The 17,384-nt window shown below is 45.0% G+C and overlaps 1 protein-coding gene across 1 annotated transcript in view; it reads left to right on the top strand.

Annotated features, from left to right (window-relative positions):
* HTR4 (5-hydroxytryptamine receptor 4) overlaps nucleotides 1–17,384 on the top strand; it is a 98,318-nt gene that overhangs the window by 30,460 nt on the left and 50,474 nt on the right. Inside the window, exons 3-4 of the mRNA XM_065734968.1 lie at nucleotides 14,722–14,847; nucleotides 15,734–15,934. Coding sequence (XP_065591040.1) covers nucleotides 14,722–14,847; nucleotides 15,734–15,934 — 327 coding nt within the window. The remainder of the gene's footprint in view (nucleotides 1–14,721; nucleotides 14,848–15,733; nucleotides 15,935–17,384) is intronic.

The following is a 17,384-nucleotide window of genomic DNA, read 5'->3' as shown; positions in this document are numbered from 1 at the left end:
CATTCATAAGCAAATGTGAGATGGTCCTTCCTACTGCCCAGCCCCAGCCCAGCAGCACTTAATGCTCACCATAGGCTGTTGGCTGCCATGGGGCAGATACCTCTGCTGTTATCCACAGTGGCAAAAGCCTCTTCTGCCATCTGAAGGCTGTGACACACCACTCTGCACCTTCTTTGCCAGTCCCAGTGCGAAGACTTGATTGGAAATACTCTGCTGACTTCCTGAAAACTGGTGGCTTAAACTTTTTAAAAGAACTTTTGGCACAGGCAGGCTCCAGGGTGGTTTGCAGGAGTGCAGCACATAGGAAAGCTGCAGTTATTGACTAGAGGCAATCTGAACGCTTCTCAAAATCTGCAAACTGATTTGCACACACTGGCTGGTGTTTCCACTGGCCAGGCACTCTGCTATTGCATGCTACGTATTCACTACGTGGTGATGTTTCACATGGCTTTTGAAATATTTCTGCTGGGGCTGTAAGACAGGGCGCTGTGCTCTGAGCCTTTTTCCTTAACACCAGAGCCCCTGTTGGTTTAAGGGTCCCTAACTGGGAGGGGAGAAGCAGAGGAAAGGCTCATCTCACACTTGTGGGCAAGGAAGGGAAACCTCCACTGTTGGAAAGGATGCTTGTGATGGTGGTCAGAGCTGGTCTGTGTTGCTCGTGCTGTATGGAAGATGTTTTGCTTCCCCAAGTGCCAGGCAAAGGCTTAAATGCTCTTGAGAAATAAGTTTTTGGAAAAACATTACTAGAAAGTTCAGTGCAAGCAAATAGCTTTTATATAAGCCTTTTTATTGTAGCTGTTGGTGAAGGCAGACTCCCTTTGCTAAATTAACTTCGGAGAAACAATATATTATTTGAGTTTGTCACAACAGTAATTGCTTTTTATTTTTAAGCTGAGCCCCCAAATCAACTGAATTTTAGATTGATGTTAATTGCTTCTGAACTTGGCTTTTTCAGCTTTAGTTCTCTGCTTGCTGAAGGTATTTTTGCGGATATTTTTGTGGCTTGAAGTATTTTGAAGAAAGCAGAGCCCTCCAGCAGAACTGTGGGGTTCATTAATCTTGTCTTGACTTTGAGAAATGAGAAGCAAGGTGAGGGAAGAATGAATCAAATTGGTTGAATCAGTTGTGTTTGGAAGCAAAGAAAATACTCCATTATTTAACCCAGCTGCTGTTCCCTCAGCCCTCATCCAGGGAGACAGTGAGCACCAGCTATTTCTGAAGACAGCTGACCTTGATGACCCACATTCTTGATTTCAAGAAGGATTCCTTCCAACTTGGGATATTCAATGATTATGTTCTGAGTTCCCATTCTGGAGCCTTCCCTGCTGACCCAGCAGTCTCCTTCCTGCCCCAGCTATGGGAGCAGGGCTGTTGGTGACCAGCTCTGATGTGGGCTCGTGGCCTAAAGCTGGTCTCTGTGTCTCTGTGGGAAGGGGCAAAGGAAGCTGGGGCCGCAAGCAGAGGTGGATGTCTTTGTGAGTGGTCTGTGCTGAGAGTCTGGGACAAAAAGAGCATTTCATTTAGCGATGCTAGACAGCAGAAAAGTTTTAGAAGAGAGCTTGTGTGCTGAGTGCCCTGACAGTGGGGATTCATGGAAAGCAAGGAGCTTAGGATGCCTCAAGTAGATTGCTTGTGTTTATTCTCATGTATACACAAGCTCTTTTTAAAATCTTTCCAGCTTCTCACTTCGAGTAATTAAATCAGCATTTATTTCAAGGCTTCTGATCATATTTCTGTTTAGGTGAGAAACACCAGGCCACTTACTAGGCCAGAATTAACTTCAGGCACCCTTCCTAATTCCCTCTCTAGAGGAAGACCAGCTCTCATCCCTGTAATACCCAGTACGCGCGTCCATGCTGTTCTACGACAACAGACTTATAGACTGAGCAGACTTTTTGCAGAGCTGTCTTCCCCGTTTGTGTCCCCCCAGAGTGGACAACAGAGCACCAGAAATCCTCAGTAGCCAAAGAAGCCCTGTGCACGTCCTCCATGCTGAGCCCCCCACGCAGCCCAGGCACTGCTCAGCAGGAGCGATAGCTGTTATCAGCCTGGGTGCTTTCCTTATTGTTGAACTTCTTTCCTCAGTTTCTAGGGAAACACTTTGTAGCTCTGTATTTTTCAGAACGTCTTTCCAAAAACCTCCGCCAACACTTAATTAATGGAATTTTTAAAACTCGGCTCTAGCTCCTGCACATCAATAGCGTGCTCCTGTACGGCAGCTGTGGAGCAAGGAGATGGATCTGCTCCGTGTGGTTTGTCAGAGGGTGCAGAGGGGCTGTGTATGCCAAGCCCCTCGCGAGGTAAGGATGTAATGCATAGCTGGGATGTTCCTCAGCATGGGGCTGGCAAAACTCCATCTGTTTTGGGTCTTCTGGAACCAGCTGTTCTCGAGGTCATGTTCCTGAGGCAGGGCTCTTGAGGCTGCCAAACTGGAGCTGTATGAGAGGCCCTGTGCCAGCATTGGTGGGGCACAGTGTGTCATACCAATGGGGCTGAGTGTCACTGCCACGAATGCAGAGCTGTGCTCCAAAATGGAAGGGTGCTGAAATACCTGTAGGAGGAAATCTAATGGCTTTTTCTCTCCACTTAGTTAGAATTCCCTGAGGGCTTCAGGAAAAGTGCCAGAAGGCAGTCCAAAGGTCTCAGGCAGACATCTCTGCCACCTTGGGTATCGTGCTGTGGTACTGCGAGCCACAGTGAGCTGTTGCTTAATCCAGATCTGGGCTGCAGGTGTACATGGAGCTGCAGAAGGAGCCAGCCAGGGCTTTGAAAAGAGCATTTATAGTGTCTCAGATAGGAAAGATACCTTATCAGAACATACTTAGTGCTTCTTTTCCTGGCCATGAAATTAGGGGCTGCTATGGGGTGATATCAGTGACCGTTGATAGACTCTCACCTTGGAGCAGAGTGCATCTCCTGTGCAGATAAGACTAGTACTTCAGTTCTTACTAAGGACAGTCTTCACACTATTTATTTTGCTATTACTGTGCTGCAGCAATGAATCACCAGTTTTGTGCCTGTCAGATCTGAACCTCCACCACGATCTGAACTGTCTTGCCCTGGTTATTAACCAAGGACTTGCCATCACATCTCCACTCCCTTCCCAATGTCAGACCACTGCCTGAATGCAAGCTGTGGCACCTGATGGACAGGACTCTACAGAGCTGAAGCTTTCAGGGAATACTGGGCTGTGCAAGTGCGAGCCAATAACTGAAGGCCAAACTGCTCCACTTCCGAGCCCAGCAATGAGTGATGGAGGATCTGCCTCTTGCAGATGACTGCAGTTGATGCTGTTTTGCTCCCCTCTCAACCAGTTAAAGCTTAGCATGGCCTTATGCAAGTCAAGAGCTTCCTGGGATGTGGTGCTTGGACAACAGGAATAATCTGATCTTGTGTGTTAGATGCTTCTCTATATCTCACATCTGAGGAACAGTAAATCTTGAAATACAAAAATAAACGAGATTCCTTTGCAGAAAAGTCCTTAAGGACGTGATCTCAGCACTCTTCAGTGGTGCTGGGGACAGGAGCCAGGTTTCTAGCTCCATGCTGAAATACCAATGGTAAATAAACCAGCAGCTGATCTTTGAACTGCACTTTGGCATTGTTGTAACCTGAGAGAGGAGTAAAGGAGAAAGTAAAGAGCTCTACTTGCTGCTGATGAGGGCTGGGAAGGGCAGGGTGCTTTGAAATAGCTGGCTATCCATCTGTTGGTGTGTCAGAGAGCAAGAATGGGATTGAACCAAGCCAGGCCTTTCTCTTCCCTGTGCATATGAGCTCGTGCCAGTATGAGAATACTGAAAGCAAGTCTTGGCTGATTTTCATTCCTATCTGCTCTTCTGTCACCTCTCACTTAGCAGGGCATTACAGCTCATCCCTGGCTGTGCAGACACAGACACCTTCCTTGCTTTTCCACTGCCCCAAAGTGTTAATGTACCAGGTATCTGTTTGTTTGTTGTCTGTATGAGTTTCACAGCACACCTTCCCCATGGGAATATTGGGTCGCTGCCCTGGAATGTCACCAGATGGATGTAAAAGCAGACTCCAGTGTTTAGTGTATCCTGAAAACTCTGATCTCTTTTAAAAGCCAGTTCCAGAAGTCCAGTGGGTGTAAACAGATTACTCACCACATCCCCAGTTCCTTAGCCTGATCTCCTAGTTGGCTCCTAGAGCTCAGCTGATGTTTTTCCTATCTGCTTATCTTCAGATTTATATCTATTGACATTTAGTTTCTGTTCAAATTTGTTTTAAAGGCCAGGACCTGAGAACACAAAGGCTACTTATTTCCAAAGCTTTATTTCTGCAGTGAACCATGTGGCCGTGATGTTGGGCCAGGTCATCACTCACTGTCACTAGATTAGCCTAGAGACCTGTCCAGGGCTAACTCTTCTCATGAACTTCAAGGACTTAATCTGGAAACAGGCTCTCTTTCTACTCAACAGGGAGTCTAATAGGATGATAAATAAATGAAAGGAGAAAATAGGCAGGAATGACATAGTTCATGTTGACTTGGTCAAGAAGTCCTCAGTATTGATGATAGCTCTGAGTGGTGGGAAAACTGACCGTGAGCTGTTGGATATTGTCTGAATAGCTTCAGACAGAGTCTTGGGTATTTGGAAGACTTATGCAAGCAGAGAATGTCACAGGAGTGCAGACAGATTTTGAGTTTCCCTATGAAAAGGAAATGGTGTGAGGGAAGTAAGGGTTGTTTCCTTTCCAGTCTCCACCATAGAATCTTTGGGGCTCGTGCATCAGGATATGCATGTCCTCTTTGCTTGTAGAGATCTTTGGAAAATAAACTGATTGCCTTACTTCCTTGGGGATTAAACTGCTTTTGTGATATTTTGCATCATGCTAGAGTGGAAGAACACGCTTTTTCTCCATTCCCAACAGCTGGGATAGATTTGGTCCCATTACTGCCATTATTTGCAATTTCCATTTTTATGGGCCATAATGGGGGTGTGATTCTCAGGAAGGGCTGGCAGCTACAGTGAAACATGGTTTTTTTTGTTCCTTGCAGTTCAGCTACTGTTCAGTATGCTTTCCTGAGCCCAGCACACTGTGCCTAATCCAATACAGTGTTTTTGTATTGCTTGTACTTTCCCCGTAAGCCGTGCTCAGAGCCCTCATTGCTGCCATCGCCTTGCAGCAATGTGAGGATCTGTTTAGAACTGCTCTTGGTGGTGTGTTGTAAAACAGAAATTTCCACTGGAGCTAAAAGCTATAAACTGATGTGGCTATTAGTGTCCATCAGCTGATACACCTATTGAAGTCAGTAAGAAGGTTCACAGGACCAAAAATGAATTACAAAACGTAACTTTCTGTAATCACCCTCAGTGAAAGTACTTTCCAGAAACATCACTGTATTAAGAGTTTCGTGACTATTACGTTGCCAACTGTTTTGCAGACCCCTAAGCACAGTTTAAGAGATGAGAGCATCTTCTCTAGCAACCTCTGGTGGAGCAGTCTGGCCGCTCAGTGCTGGTAGTGATCTGCATTATCATGGTTGGGAGCCAGTTTCTCTGCTCTGATATGGCAAAATTACCCACAAAAACAAATGCTTGCTAGTTGCTTGTTATCTTTTTTGAGCTTTATGCCTCTTGGCTGGTTGGTCCCTCCAATGACACTTGAGAACTATGTTGTGGTGCCATCATCTAGGTGTATCTAAGAAGCTGGGTGCAGCCAACTCACTTCTTTCTCCTCCATTTACCTCAAAACTTTATATATATGTTCATATATGATACAGCCAACATGTAGAGTCTTTCTTCTTCCACAGCACTTTAAACCCTCATGTTGTTCCTGTTTCCACTCTATCAAATTTCAACCCTCCAGTCCTTTGCTTGTTTCTTTGGCCACTACATGTTAAGTTTTGCAAGTGGGAAGTTAGCAACCTGAAACAAATTTTTAGAACATATTGCTTTTCCTCTGTCCTGCTTCTTGCCTGGGTGGACATCTTCTCATGTTTATTTGAAGTGAGAAAGGTGATGGGGATTTGTGGAGAATATTTAGAATGTGCACTTAGCCGGGGACATAGGAGATTTAAATAAAACGAGATTGAAGTGCTTTGTTTTCAGTTCAAGGACTTTCCATGTTCTTTGCTTAGCTATCTGGAGCCTAAAAGAAGAAGTGAGATTCATACAAAATGAGTAGATAGACACATGCACCGGGGTTTCAGGAAGGTTTCTGGCTGCCACCTCTGGAATCAGCATTACTGAACTCTGGTGTGCATGGTGCAGCTCACAGTGAGACAGCAGAACTAGAAATGCATGGTGTCTTAAAGATGATTGTTATCAAGACTGACTGTTCTGCATTGTGTCGGGGCAATGCTGACTGGTTGAATAATTCAGAAGGTGAAGGGACTGGAGGAAGAAGGCAATAGCTCAGCCAAGTTCCTCAAGAGGCATGCACGGTGGAAGCTGAACAAATGAACTGCACCATGCTGGACCTTCAGGAGGCTTGTTGGGACACTCTCCCGTGCTGTTTTCATAGAAAAATACTTCCTGCTATTGTCTTTCAATGAATGAATGAACTGAGGTCCATGTGGCTGAGAGCCTCGAAGCGTGTTGAGGACATTCTCAAATGAAATGTATTCCAGAAATCAGTGTAGGTATATGTCATCTGTGCCAAGTCTTCCATTAGCACGAGTGACAACAAGAAACTCTAGTTTCTCTAGATTCTTGAACTGGGAAGCTGTCTAGGAAATATTAGAAGCTAGAGAGCCAATAACTGTATTTGACTTTTATTGTGCAAGGTGTAAACAAGCAGGGGGAAAAGTACATTCCTGGATATTTTCATGTATGGTCTGATGCCAGGACTCTCCCACTGGCCTTAAATGAATGCCTCTCATTGAACAGTATTTTCCCTGACTGCAGATATTGCTTACAAGAGTAGAGGGAGAATTTTCATGCTTTTTCAATTTGAAAGTCTTGCAATTTGCACACTCTCGGCAAAGATGGGAGCGAAGGTTTTTCCTGGTCTGAAAATGTAAACTCAAAATGCTGTTAAATACTAAGAACTGCTGTTATGGTGTTTCAAGGGTTATCTTTGGGAAACACATGTGTGTGGATAGAGCAGGACTCACTTTTTCAATTTAATGGCAGAAGCAATAAAAACCTGAGCAAACAAATGCTTTTAGCCCAGGAGCAGCAGCACATCCTTGTGAGCTCTGCTCGACCAGTCTCAGCACACCCTGCTATTGCAGCCTGTCATGGCAAGAAGTATCGCACAGATTTCTGTGAGCACGTGAAACATGGACACTCAATGTGGTTAATGTGAGCCTAAAATTGGATTACCCGACCCACTCCCGTGCTAGAGGAGGTTTCATCATAGATCTGCATCAGATACATTCAGTTACTGCCAGATTTTAAACTACTGAGACTGAAGATTGAGATTATTTATGTATTTAATAGAAATAATGGTAATGTTACTTATGTCTCTGTAAAGTAAAATGATTTTACGTGATAACCAAATTACAGACATTCTAGTTTGAAAGTACTGGGAAAATAAGGTGCTTCACTTCATCAGGTCTCCGGAGCATAGTGCTGCTGTATTTGCTGTTTGAACACAGCCTGCTCTCTTTAAGACTTCTATATGACATGGATATGTCATATATGTCACTATCTGGAAAACAGAGGATGACCACATCATTAAGGCAGACTGTACAACAAAAGCCATGGTTATTTTTGTGCTTCTTTCATCATCTTCTGTTCTTTGTTAAGGTGGCACACGTCATGTGGTAGGTGCAGTGGTCTTACTTCTGAGGAACAATACTAATTGCAAACTGATCAAGAAAATTCTGATTAGAGGCATGTTTGATCTTTGGTTTTATTCAGCATTTTCAAAGGAGAAATGATTGTTACGACATCTCTACTGCACTTTGTAATGTGCCTAAATTCCTGCTCACACCTAAACCAGAGACATGATTTTTCCTAGTCGCAGAGGGTTTGCTAACCTCATTAGGATAAGGAGACCCCACATATTCAAACAGCTTTATTATGTGGAAATAAAAAGACAATATTCAACGTTTTAAGGGAACATTGGGAGTTAAATGGGAAAAGTTGAACAGAATGTAAGGAGAAAAACACAGCGCTGAGGTCCGATGATTGCTTGTGTTTGTGCAGTGCTTTGGACTGGAGCTTGCTTATAGTACTTGTTGGTAGATCACAAAGAGAGCAATGGCAGCAGCTGCCCTTCCTCCATGCAAACACCATGATCTTAATCTAGAGCTAATTTGGTTAGTTAATTTTAGCTTATACTTTAGGTGACAGCCTAATGGCTTTTAAGGATTGTACCTACATGCATCAGCCTCGTGGCAATATCCTCTCATGTGTGGGTGGGAATTATGTAACGCTTGATCTGCTGATTGAGAAAGAGCCGAGCCGGGATTTTCATCCTACGTTTTATGTGACAGAGAGATGGCTGTGGCTGTGGGCTGCCATCAGGGCTGCCCTGCGAGGGCCAAGGCCACCAGGTGCAGGCAGCACCCTGGCAGTGGCTGTGCTGGGGTTGATTTCCTGGCTCATCACGTGTTCCCATATAACTTTATAAGTGTCTTCCACTGTCAAGGTCTCAGACCTCCCTCTGTATGCAGATGATGATAAAGGATTACATTGCTCAGTCAGTTATCAGCCCCATACTGGTCATCTAGGCAAGGCAGGCCGAAGCAAGCTGAGGAGATTGCACGGACCACCAGGAAGCTCCTTTCCTCTGGGGTTGTTACTCAGGATCCCCGTGCCTGTGGTGCATCCCACAGCACCCAGCAGCCCCAGTATACACCTGCACCTGAGCACAGCTCTTGGATGGTACCTGACTGACTGTGCAGCCCACACACAGCGATTTTTAAAACATTGAAATAGCCTGTCTTCCTCCCTTCATCTTGACAATTGATTTTAATCAGTGTTATCAACTGCTTGAAGCACTGAATCCTCTGAAGCACTCTTGCAGGAGATGATGTGTGGAGTGGAGGTGCGGTACCAGTGATGTACTCAGGAGTTTTGCCCAAGGGGAGGTGACCTGAAATCTTTCTTTTGCAGCTCGTGGTCCTGCTTGACCTGTCTGCAATAGGGTAGTGCTAAAGTCACGTGTGGCAGTGAAAGCAAGCTGGTTTGCACAACTTTCCTGAGGCTCAAACCAGCATGAAAGGAAAAGCCTTTATCCCCCCTGCCCACCCCAGTGCTGCAATTTACTCAGTTAAAGTTATTTTGATATGTGGATTGCTGTTTATTTGTGGCTTGTCATTACTTTAATTAATTTCAATCTGTTTCTAAAACAGAAGTGAAGTACATCATTGATTTTGCTAGATGTGGTCTTGCCATATGCACAGTCTGAAGTGAAGGCAGGAAAACATTTGAAGGCATTAAGAGAAATTATATGCTTCTGCATAGTGCTGAATTCTGATTAATATTTTTAGGTGGCAGTAGAAAAGAATATGGTAACAGCTGGAAAGCCATAGATCAAATAACGTCTTTCCCTATTGTCATGTTTCTGTGCTGAGACACGCATTGTTAGGTTTACTCATATAATAACATATCTTGATTTTTAAGTGTTTAACAATCAGCCTCTGCTTTAATGCCTAGGAATAATCAGGGGAGTAGAGGGGAGGAGAGACAAGTAACAGCTTACTTGCAGTGAAAGGCCTGCATGAAATATCCTGTCACCTGGAGTTGCAGTGAGAAGCCATGGCTTGGCTGCAGTTAGTGGATGGGCTTCTCCAGCATTCCCCAGTTCCCCTGAGGCCACTATTAAGTCGAGGAGCAGGCTTTGTTCTAGGCGAACCTGGTAATGCTCACAGCTCTGGGCTCTGAATCAATGAGAATTACACGAAGACTTTGCTATGAGGTGCTCAGGAGGTGCCTGGCTGCCTCCAGGAGATGCTCCAGGTCACCTCCGTGGGCAGAGCTATTCCCCTGTGGTCAGGAAATGGCTCTCTGGCCGCTCAGCCTCTATGCGTCATCTTCTCCGCCCCAGAAGAGCAATCCTGTTTGTCCCCCCTGCTCTTTTTTCCATCTGTGATGTCATCATGTGATGTCTGTGCAGTGCCCAAGGTGCTCTCAGCTGTTCATTGGTGATTTTATCCCTCTGCAGTTGTGGGGAAGTCAGGCTGTGACTTGTAACATAACAAGGGTAATGTATGCAGCCATGCCAACACGGCTGATACGCTGTTTAACTAGTACCTAAAATGTACAGAAGTGCTTGAGGTCAGTTAGAAAAGGTGGGGTGTTGGTTGGAAAGTAGAATTTGAGCTTGAAAAAGATTACCCCTTTTTAAAAACTACACAGAAGAGATTTTTAAATACATCCATGTGGGTTTTAAGCATTCATTCCGTGTTAGTATTTCTAAGTGATTCTATATTCCTTTCTTAAGTCATTTCTATATTCCTACTAACCAACAATCATTTTGTCTGAATCTCATTTCCCTGTAATAGCAAACCCATCAATCTCTGCTTTATTAAACAGAAGCATGCTTGCGCTCAGATTTGATCAGAGAAGTTATGCAAACCTTTGATTTTAATTTACAGCAATATCCACTTCTTCCATTATTAACAGATTCGAATTACGGAGACTGAATAATTAACAAATCTTCCCACTTGATGATAGATCAAAAAGCTGATGAGCAAAAACATATTCCAGAGGAACTCCCTTCCTGTGTCCCAAGCACAGTGTACGCTATTTAATAGTCCCTGGGGGAGCAATACCATGGGCCATGAGAGCAGTGCTTTTTGTAGAGATGTCCCAAATGCTTCTGAAACTGTTGTCACAGCAAATGCTCTATGGACGTGTGTGCCAGTGCCTGTTTCTGACCTCCTGCCACCAACTGTGTGCAAGTGGTTCAGACCAGGAAGTCCGGAATGCCCCCACCCTCAGGTGGGACACATGGTGGTATCCTGGCACCTCGTGCATGTTGCTGAGCTGCACAGCACCTAATCCAAGAGATGGCATTCAGATTGGATACTAGGAAAAATTTCTTCTCCAGAAAAGCGCTAAGGGAGAGGTTTAGAGTGGGTGTGGAGCCCATCCAGCCAAACCCTCCAGCAGAGCTCACGGTGGCTCTCCCATCTGTACACACTGCAGGATGCAGGGAGAGACAAGGTGCTCAAATAACACAGAGATGAGAATTGTGAAGGAAAAGCAGAAGGGTGAGCAAAGCTAGATAAGGCAGAATATAAATCTAGCCCTGTGCCTGGCTCTGTATAAACATAATCATTCTCTTTATTGCCATGCCAGTGTATGTGCACTGCCACGCTCACTTGGGGAGAGGGAACATCTTTTGTGAGGAGCCATTCCATGCAGCGTGACATTTTATTTCACAGACATAGCTGTGGAGTTTGCCTATTGTGAGGGCTCAATTTAGGGAAGGAACAATTACAGCTCCTGAAGGTGCCTTTGATCCCAGCGTCCCTATTGTTCCTGAGCTTTTCATCTGCCTGGTACCCAGCTCTCTGGCCTGTGGCTGAGACCTGCCTTTGAAGCTCTTTCTTTTTCTTTTCCCTCTAATTTTTGTGGTATCTTCTCCTGCTGATAAACATATTAATGAGGACTCTGGACATCAGCTTTACTCATTTTACTGATGCTGGCAAATGTCTGCTCTTCCCCAGCTGTAGAACCTCTGTCTAAACAATTAACATGTGCTCCAGTGTAGAATTGCCTTGTGCATCCCAACAGGCACCACGCACGTGAGCTGGAGCACCAGCTCCAGGATGCTCATTCTCTAAAGCACTTCACTGCAGTGTAGGTCTGTCTGCCAACAGCCCCCAGCTTCCAGCCTCCAAAATCTCCAACACTTGACTTTACTTTGGAGGGAAAGGCAATGTTTCAGATCAGATGTACATGGAGATGAATGGGAGAGTGATTTCTAGCTGGGGGAAGGAAATACCTTTGTAGGAGCATCCATATGGCTAGTGACCAGTTCTGTAATGGCTTGGGATAAGGAACTGGATGCTATTACCTTTTTTTGAGGGAACCTATGTATGCAATTTGGGGTTGAATCACTGGTGGTTGAAAAACACAGAAACTGTTTTCATGTGCCTGATTTTGCATTTAGCATGTTACTGCTACATGAAGGAATGCTGCCCAGAGGCTGTGTTCCCCACATGCTCAGAATTCAATAGTCAGACCAGAAGAATGCACTGACAGCCATTTGATGCAAAACCACTATGACACGGACCTTTACAGTGTGAGAGACGGAGGTGCTGCTATATGCATGTAGACATTTCATTTCCTACAGGCCACCATCAAGGACAGGATGATGGATGAGCCATATCCTTTGGGCAGATGGGTTTTATTTCTGTCAGATGGGAGGAGGTGTGGCTGGATCAATGTAGGCAAATTGCAGGCAGCAATTACAAGAGCTGCAGAGACAAAACCCACTCATTTCAAGAGTTGTCTAAGAACTAATGACCCAGGGCAATGGGAACACAACAAAAGCTGGGAAACCCACACTTAGTACTGACAGAACCTTGTCAACATTTCTGAGTGCAGCAGCATTTGCCCAGAGCTACCAGCTGCTCAAAAAGCTTCTTAGAGCCTTAATTGCCCTCTTTGAAGCTGTGCTAAGTCCAGTAGACAACTCTTTCTAATTAAGAGCAAACTCAGATGCTGAAAAAAACACACTCTTGGCTTTGCCTTTCTCCTATCCTAGCATCTATAATTGGCTCACACCAAAGTGTCTTACTGAATGCGAATCTATGGCTACACCTGACTGTCAGCATAACCCTGCGACCTTCCTCCATTAAGTGGGACTGGATTCTCTGCCATTAGCTCTGAAAACCATTAGAGCAGAAGGAGCAGTCACTGCCTTTGTCATCTGGGCTGGGATCATTCACCTAAGACAGGACAAAACCCACTGCCTTACTGGGAACCCTCTGCCCCGAGCACCCATACCTCTTTGAGTACCCACTGGTACCCAAAAGCACACGTACAGAGGCACACGGGCACTCAGGAATATTTTGCTCAAAAGCTCTGCAAGGAGGTGGGATACACCCATCTGTTGATGCTGTGTGACATTTATTGAACTCCTGGTTTTAATTAATGAGATTATCGCAATTTAAAAGCTATGTGTGCTCTCACTGGTGAGAAAGCACTGCTTGGCATAAAGACATACATTTATGAAGCTAGGATGTGAAAATGCCTTGGACCTCTTTCTTATTATAGCCAGATAACTTCTGCATGGATCAGCTCAACACCATGTGTCTGCTTTCTTCTTCCTTATTTGCTCATACACATCCTCACCCATCTGGATGAACTTACACGCAGTGACGTATTTCCTTGTAAAACTGGAAAACTCCAGGCATTCCAAGGTCAGTGTTCATACAGATTGAGAGTCTGCAGCCTCAGCAGACTGTGATCTGACCCAACAGTGCAACTGGCAGTGAGAGAAAAGTCAGACTTGAAGTAGCACTGGGGACAGAGGTTGTGATCAATGGGATGCTCTGCAGTGCAGATGGCCTGAAGTTGGCCATCAGAAGCCTATTAAGATGGTACAGGTGCTGGAGATGAGATTGCAGCAGAGCTTCTAATCCTTTTTTAGCTTTGCCAAAATCAAGATAACTCAGTGAGATCAAGTGTAAAAGTTTGGGTCATATTTAGTAAATAAAACATGACCCCAGAGGAAGTCGAACTAAAACAGAGTAACTGTTCAATTTTTCAATTACCTGAGCAATCTCACCGCATTAATCCTGGGTGACAAATGCTGGCTCTGTATGCAGTCAAGAAATCTCCCTGATAAACCAGAGCTGAGTCCTACTCTTAATGCCAGCATATTTCCAGCCCCATGGGATGCCAGGAGCAGGTACCCCTTCTCACTGCTGTGATGCTCTGTGGAAAGTCATGAGTGCAGGGTTGGGGTGCCTTTGGTTCCAGATATATCAGTAGAAATAGTCTGAAAGGAAAAATAATTGTAATAATTGATTTTGTGAGGAACTGAACACTCTTCATTGCATGCTGTTTGTTGCCCTCCTGTTTTGCAGTCTCCTGAACAGAAAAGGAAAAAAAATATTAAAATATTTAACAAGATATTTGTAGAAATGCAGACTTCCAATATTTCCAGCATTGTATTTGCACATTATTCTTTTTATTTTCTTTCTTTTCATTAATTGAATGAAACTATTGATCTCAGGGAGGAAAGACTGGGCACTTCCTTTTAAGAAATGTGTTTTCTTTTCTCTAATGCTGGAACAGTTACCAAGTAAAAAAGGAAGGAAAAAAAAATGCCAGGCTACATGGGAAGGAAGAGCAAAGGGAACAGATCATACAGAAGCTCTCAAAATTCAAATTGCATAAGGCTCATCATGAGGAAAACCTTAAAAAGTGGGGAAATAAAAGTAAGGGAAAACAAAATATGTAGAAAATGGCATTATTTGTTGGGGTGAAAATGAATGAAAACATTTTGATCCAGAGGCTGCGAACTGAAAGGGACTTTCAGGAACAAGGCATGCTCATGCTCTGTGGTTCAGGCTCCTTCCACCTGCCCAACAGTCCATCCACCCCTGAGGGCATGGGTTGCTGCAAGTCCTGCAGGTGTTCTCTGTGCAGATGTGCAGCCTCAGACCTCATGGCTTCCTCTGTTAAGTGGTGCCAAGGTCTGGGTGGGCTGTGCTGGGGATGCTGCTGCCGCAATGCCAAACTGCAGGCGGACACCTGCAGCCCTCTGCTCTGTGTTTCTCAGGCTCTGATGTATCTTCTTTTCTTTTCTTGCTTCCACTCTACCCCCCCCCCCCTTCCCCTCAAGTTCGAGTGAGGGCTTCAGCATAGCAGAGAAGATCGTACTGCTCACCTTCATCTCCGCTGTTATCCTGATGGCCATCCTGGGGAACCTGCTGGTGATGGTGGCTGTGTGCCGGGACAGGCAACTCAGGTGAGCCTGCACAGCCCCCAGTGCTGCCACGTCCCGGGTGGGAGCCCCGTGCATGCAGCTGTGAGCACAGGTCACAGAGGACACAGTGCCACTGCCAAGTGTGCCAATGTCACATTGTCTCCTTGAGTTCAGTGCCCCTGAGCTCAGATCTGCATCGTGGTGGTGGGACTGCTGCAGTATCCGTCCCCTATTTGTGCAGCACTGTGTCAAAAACAGATAGATCCGTTTTAGAGCTGAACACAGTGCTTGATTCCATCTCCCATTTCCTTTCTAACAACTCCCTCCAAGGAATGCACAGCTCAAGCCCCGCTGCAGCCAGCAAGCATTCCCAGCAGCTCGGGGCTCACCTGCAAAACTCCTGTCCCAGGGCTGGCTGCTGCTCCTGGGCTCTGTCAGAACAGCCCCAAGACTGGAGAGAGATATTCAGCTGCCTCTATTCATGTTCTGCGTAGGATTCTTAATGGATTTAATTCTATTTTATTGTTATGATTCTAAAAGTACTTTTCATGTTCAAATGATAGATTCAGTCTAGATTCTGCTGAATGCTTTCTGGAAGCATTTTCTCAATTTACAAGTTAAGATAAAATATCCATCCTTATCCCCACACTCTCCAGTGCAACTCACAAGGCTGAAACAAATGCAGAGGCCTGTGGGCATCTATTTACCTCTTGCATGTGAGCAGGAAGATGTGTTAATGCAAGGACAGCAGGGGTTGTTTAGCTGTAAAGATCAGAAACGAACTGGGAGAGACAATTTAAAGTGGGACATTCATTAAAGAGGAGCTACCCGTGTGATGGAGCAGATCAGACCCAATCAGAAGCTGAGACCTCTGCTCACACTGGAGGATGTTGCACTGAAGCTATTCATTTTGTTGCCTGTCTCGCAGGAAAATCAAGACCAACTATTTCATCGTTTCTCTCGCCTTTGCGGACCTGCTGGTGTCAGTACTGGTGATGCCATTTGGAGCCATCGAGTTGGTCCAGGACAACTGGATCTATGGAGAGATGTTCTGCCTTGTCCGAACATCCCTTGATGTCTTGCTCACCACAGCATCAATCCTGCACCTGTGCTGCATATCACTGGACAGGTATGAGCAGCAGAGCAAACCACTTTTGCTTTGGCTTTCTTCAGTGTTGTTGCTTACCCACAGCAGCTGAAGGGCAAGCATGAACCTGCTGGGTGCTGTGCAGCAATGAGTCTCTCTTGGTAGCTCTGTTTGGTGAGAGCGGTCTGAATCCTCATTGGTGTAGGGAGACTTTGAAAGGAATGAGGTGTATATCAGTAGAGCAAGGTCGGTTCTCCCCTGGTTCTTGGCACAACTGTTTGTGTTACTGATCAGGTGTGGCATGGTTTTCCATTTTAAGTAAAGATTTTAATTAACCTTAAAGATGCATTCATGGAAAAGATCTGTAGAAGGAGGTGCACGTTGTGCAGGTGGCTGTTTTAGCAGGGAAATTGCTGTGCGTGGCAGGGCCGGGTGCTGCTCAGGGCCAGGGCTGCAGGAGGGCAGGGCAGTGGGGGGAGGGAGGTGGGGGCACGCCGAGCTCCCTGTGCCCAAGGGCTGAGGCATTCAGCAGCCTGCCTTTCCCTTCCTTGTCAAAGCAGACCTGACACGTCTTTGAAGTGCTATCAGAGCTTCTCTTCCTGCTGTTAGCCAGATGAACACCCGTATTACTGAATGACACGTTTTGACATATGTTACTAGTTTATATGGAGAAAGACTTAAAGAGCAACCTCCTTCCTGCCTTCAAATTTTATAGGGTTTTCTAAGGCATCCATCTGCACGTCTCCACTAGGGAAGACTAACAGGGAGATAAGCAAAGCTTCTGAGAAAGGTGTGTAGGCTTTGTAGGAGATTTGAAAAACTTTATTTATTTAAACTTTCCTTGCAAAATTAAAGTGAAGCCAAAATCCTGAAGAAATGACATGAAACAATTTTGCTTTACTGATGTCTGCAATTTTTCAAGGGAAACAGCAGACCTTTTCAACTTGAAAAAAAAAACCTTCCAGACTTACATGCCTATTTCACAGGATAAATACTTAGAATAAAACATTTTGACCAGCAGTTCCAACAAGCAATATGTGGAGCCTTCGGTTGCATTCTGTGCAGAGATTTCAACACCTTTAAAAATACTATCACTTAGTCATTATTACTAATAAGGATAAAATAACCATAATCATTCTCATCATTTTGACAACTGATATTTAAATAACATCTTTCATCTGAAGGCTCTGTACCTAGCCAGGCTCTGAAGATTCTTGATTAACTTCTCTCCTGATTGGTGTGGAGGCAGGGGTACCACCACCCCGTAGTGCATCCCAGTAGCAGCTGATGTGCTGTAGTGACAGTGTGTTTCCTTATCTGGGACCATAGATGGCTGGAACACAAATGAGAAGCTCATTATCTTAAAAACGTTGACAAATTGCTGCACTGAGCCAATTACCAGTGAAGCAGCTGTTAGTGCTGCGCTGTGGATGTGGACTTGTTATGTAAAACATTGGGGTTTGATTCCCCGTGCTCTTAAATGGTGGCAAGT

This window comes from Cyrtonyx montezumae, unplaced genomic scaffold (assembly GCF_038088225.1).
Source record: "Cyrtonyx montezumae isolate F1298 unplaced genomic scaffold, pur_monq_1.0 scaffold_18, whole genome shotgun sequence".
Taxonomy (NCBI): domain Eukaryota; kingdom Metazoa; phylum Chordata; class Aves; order Galliformes; family Odontophoridae; genus Cyrtonyx; species Cyrtonyx montezumae.
This window is presented reverse-complemented; position numbering and strand designations above follow the sequence as displayed.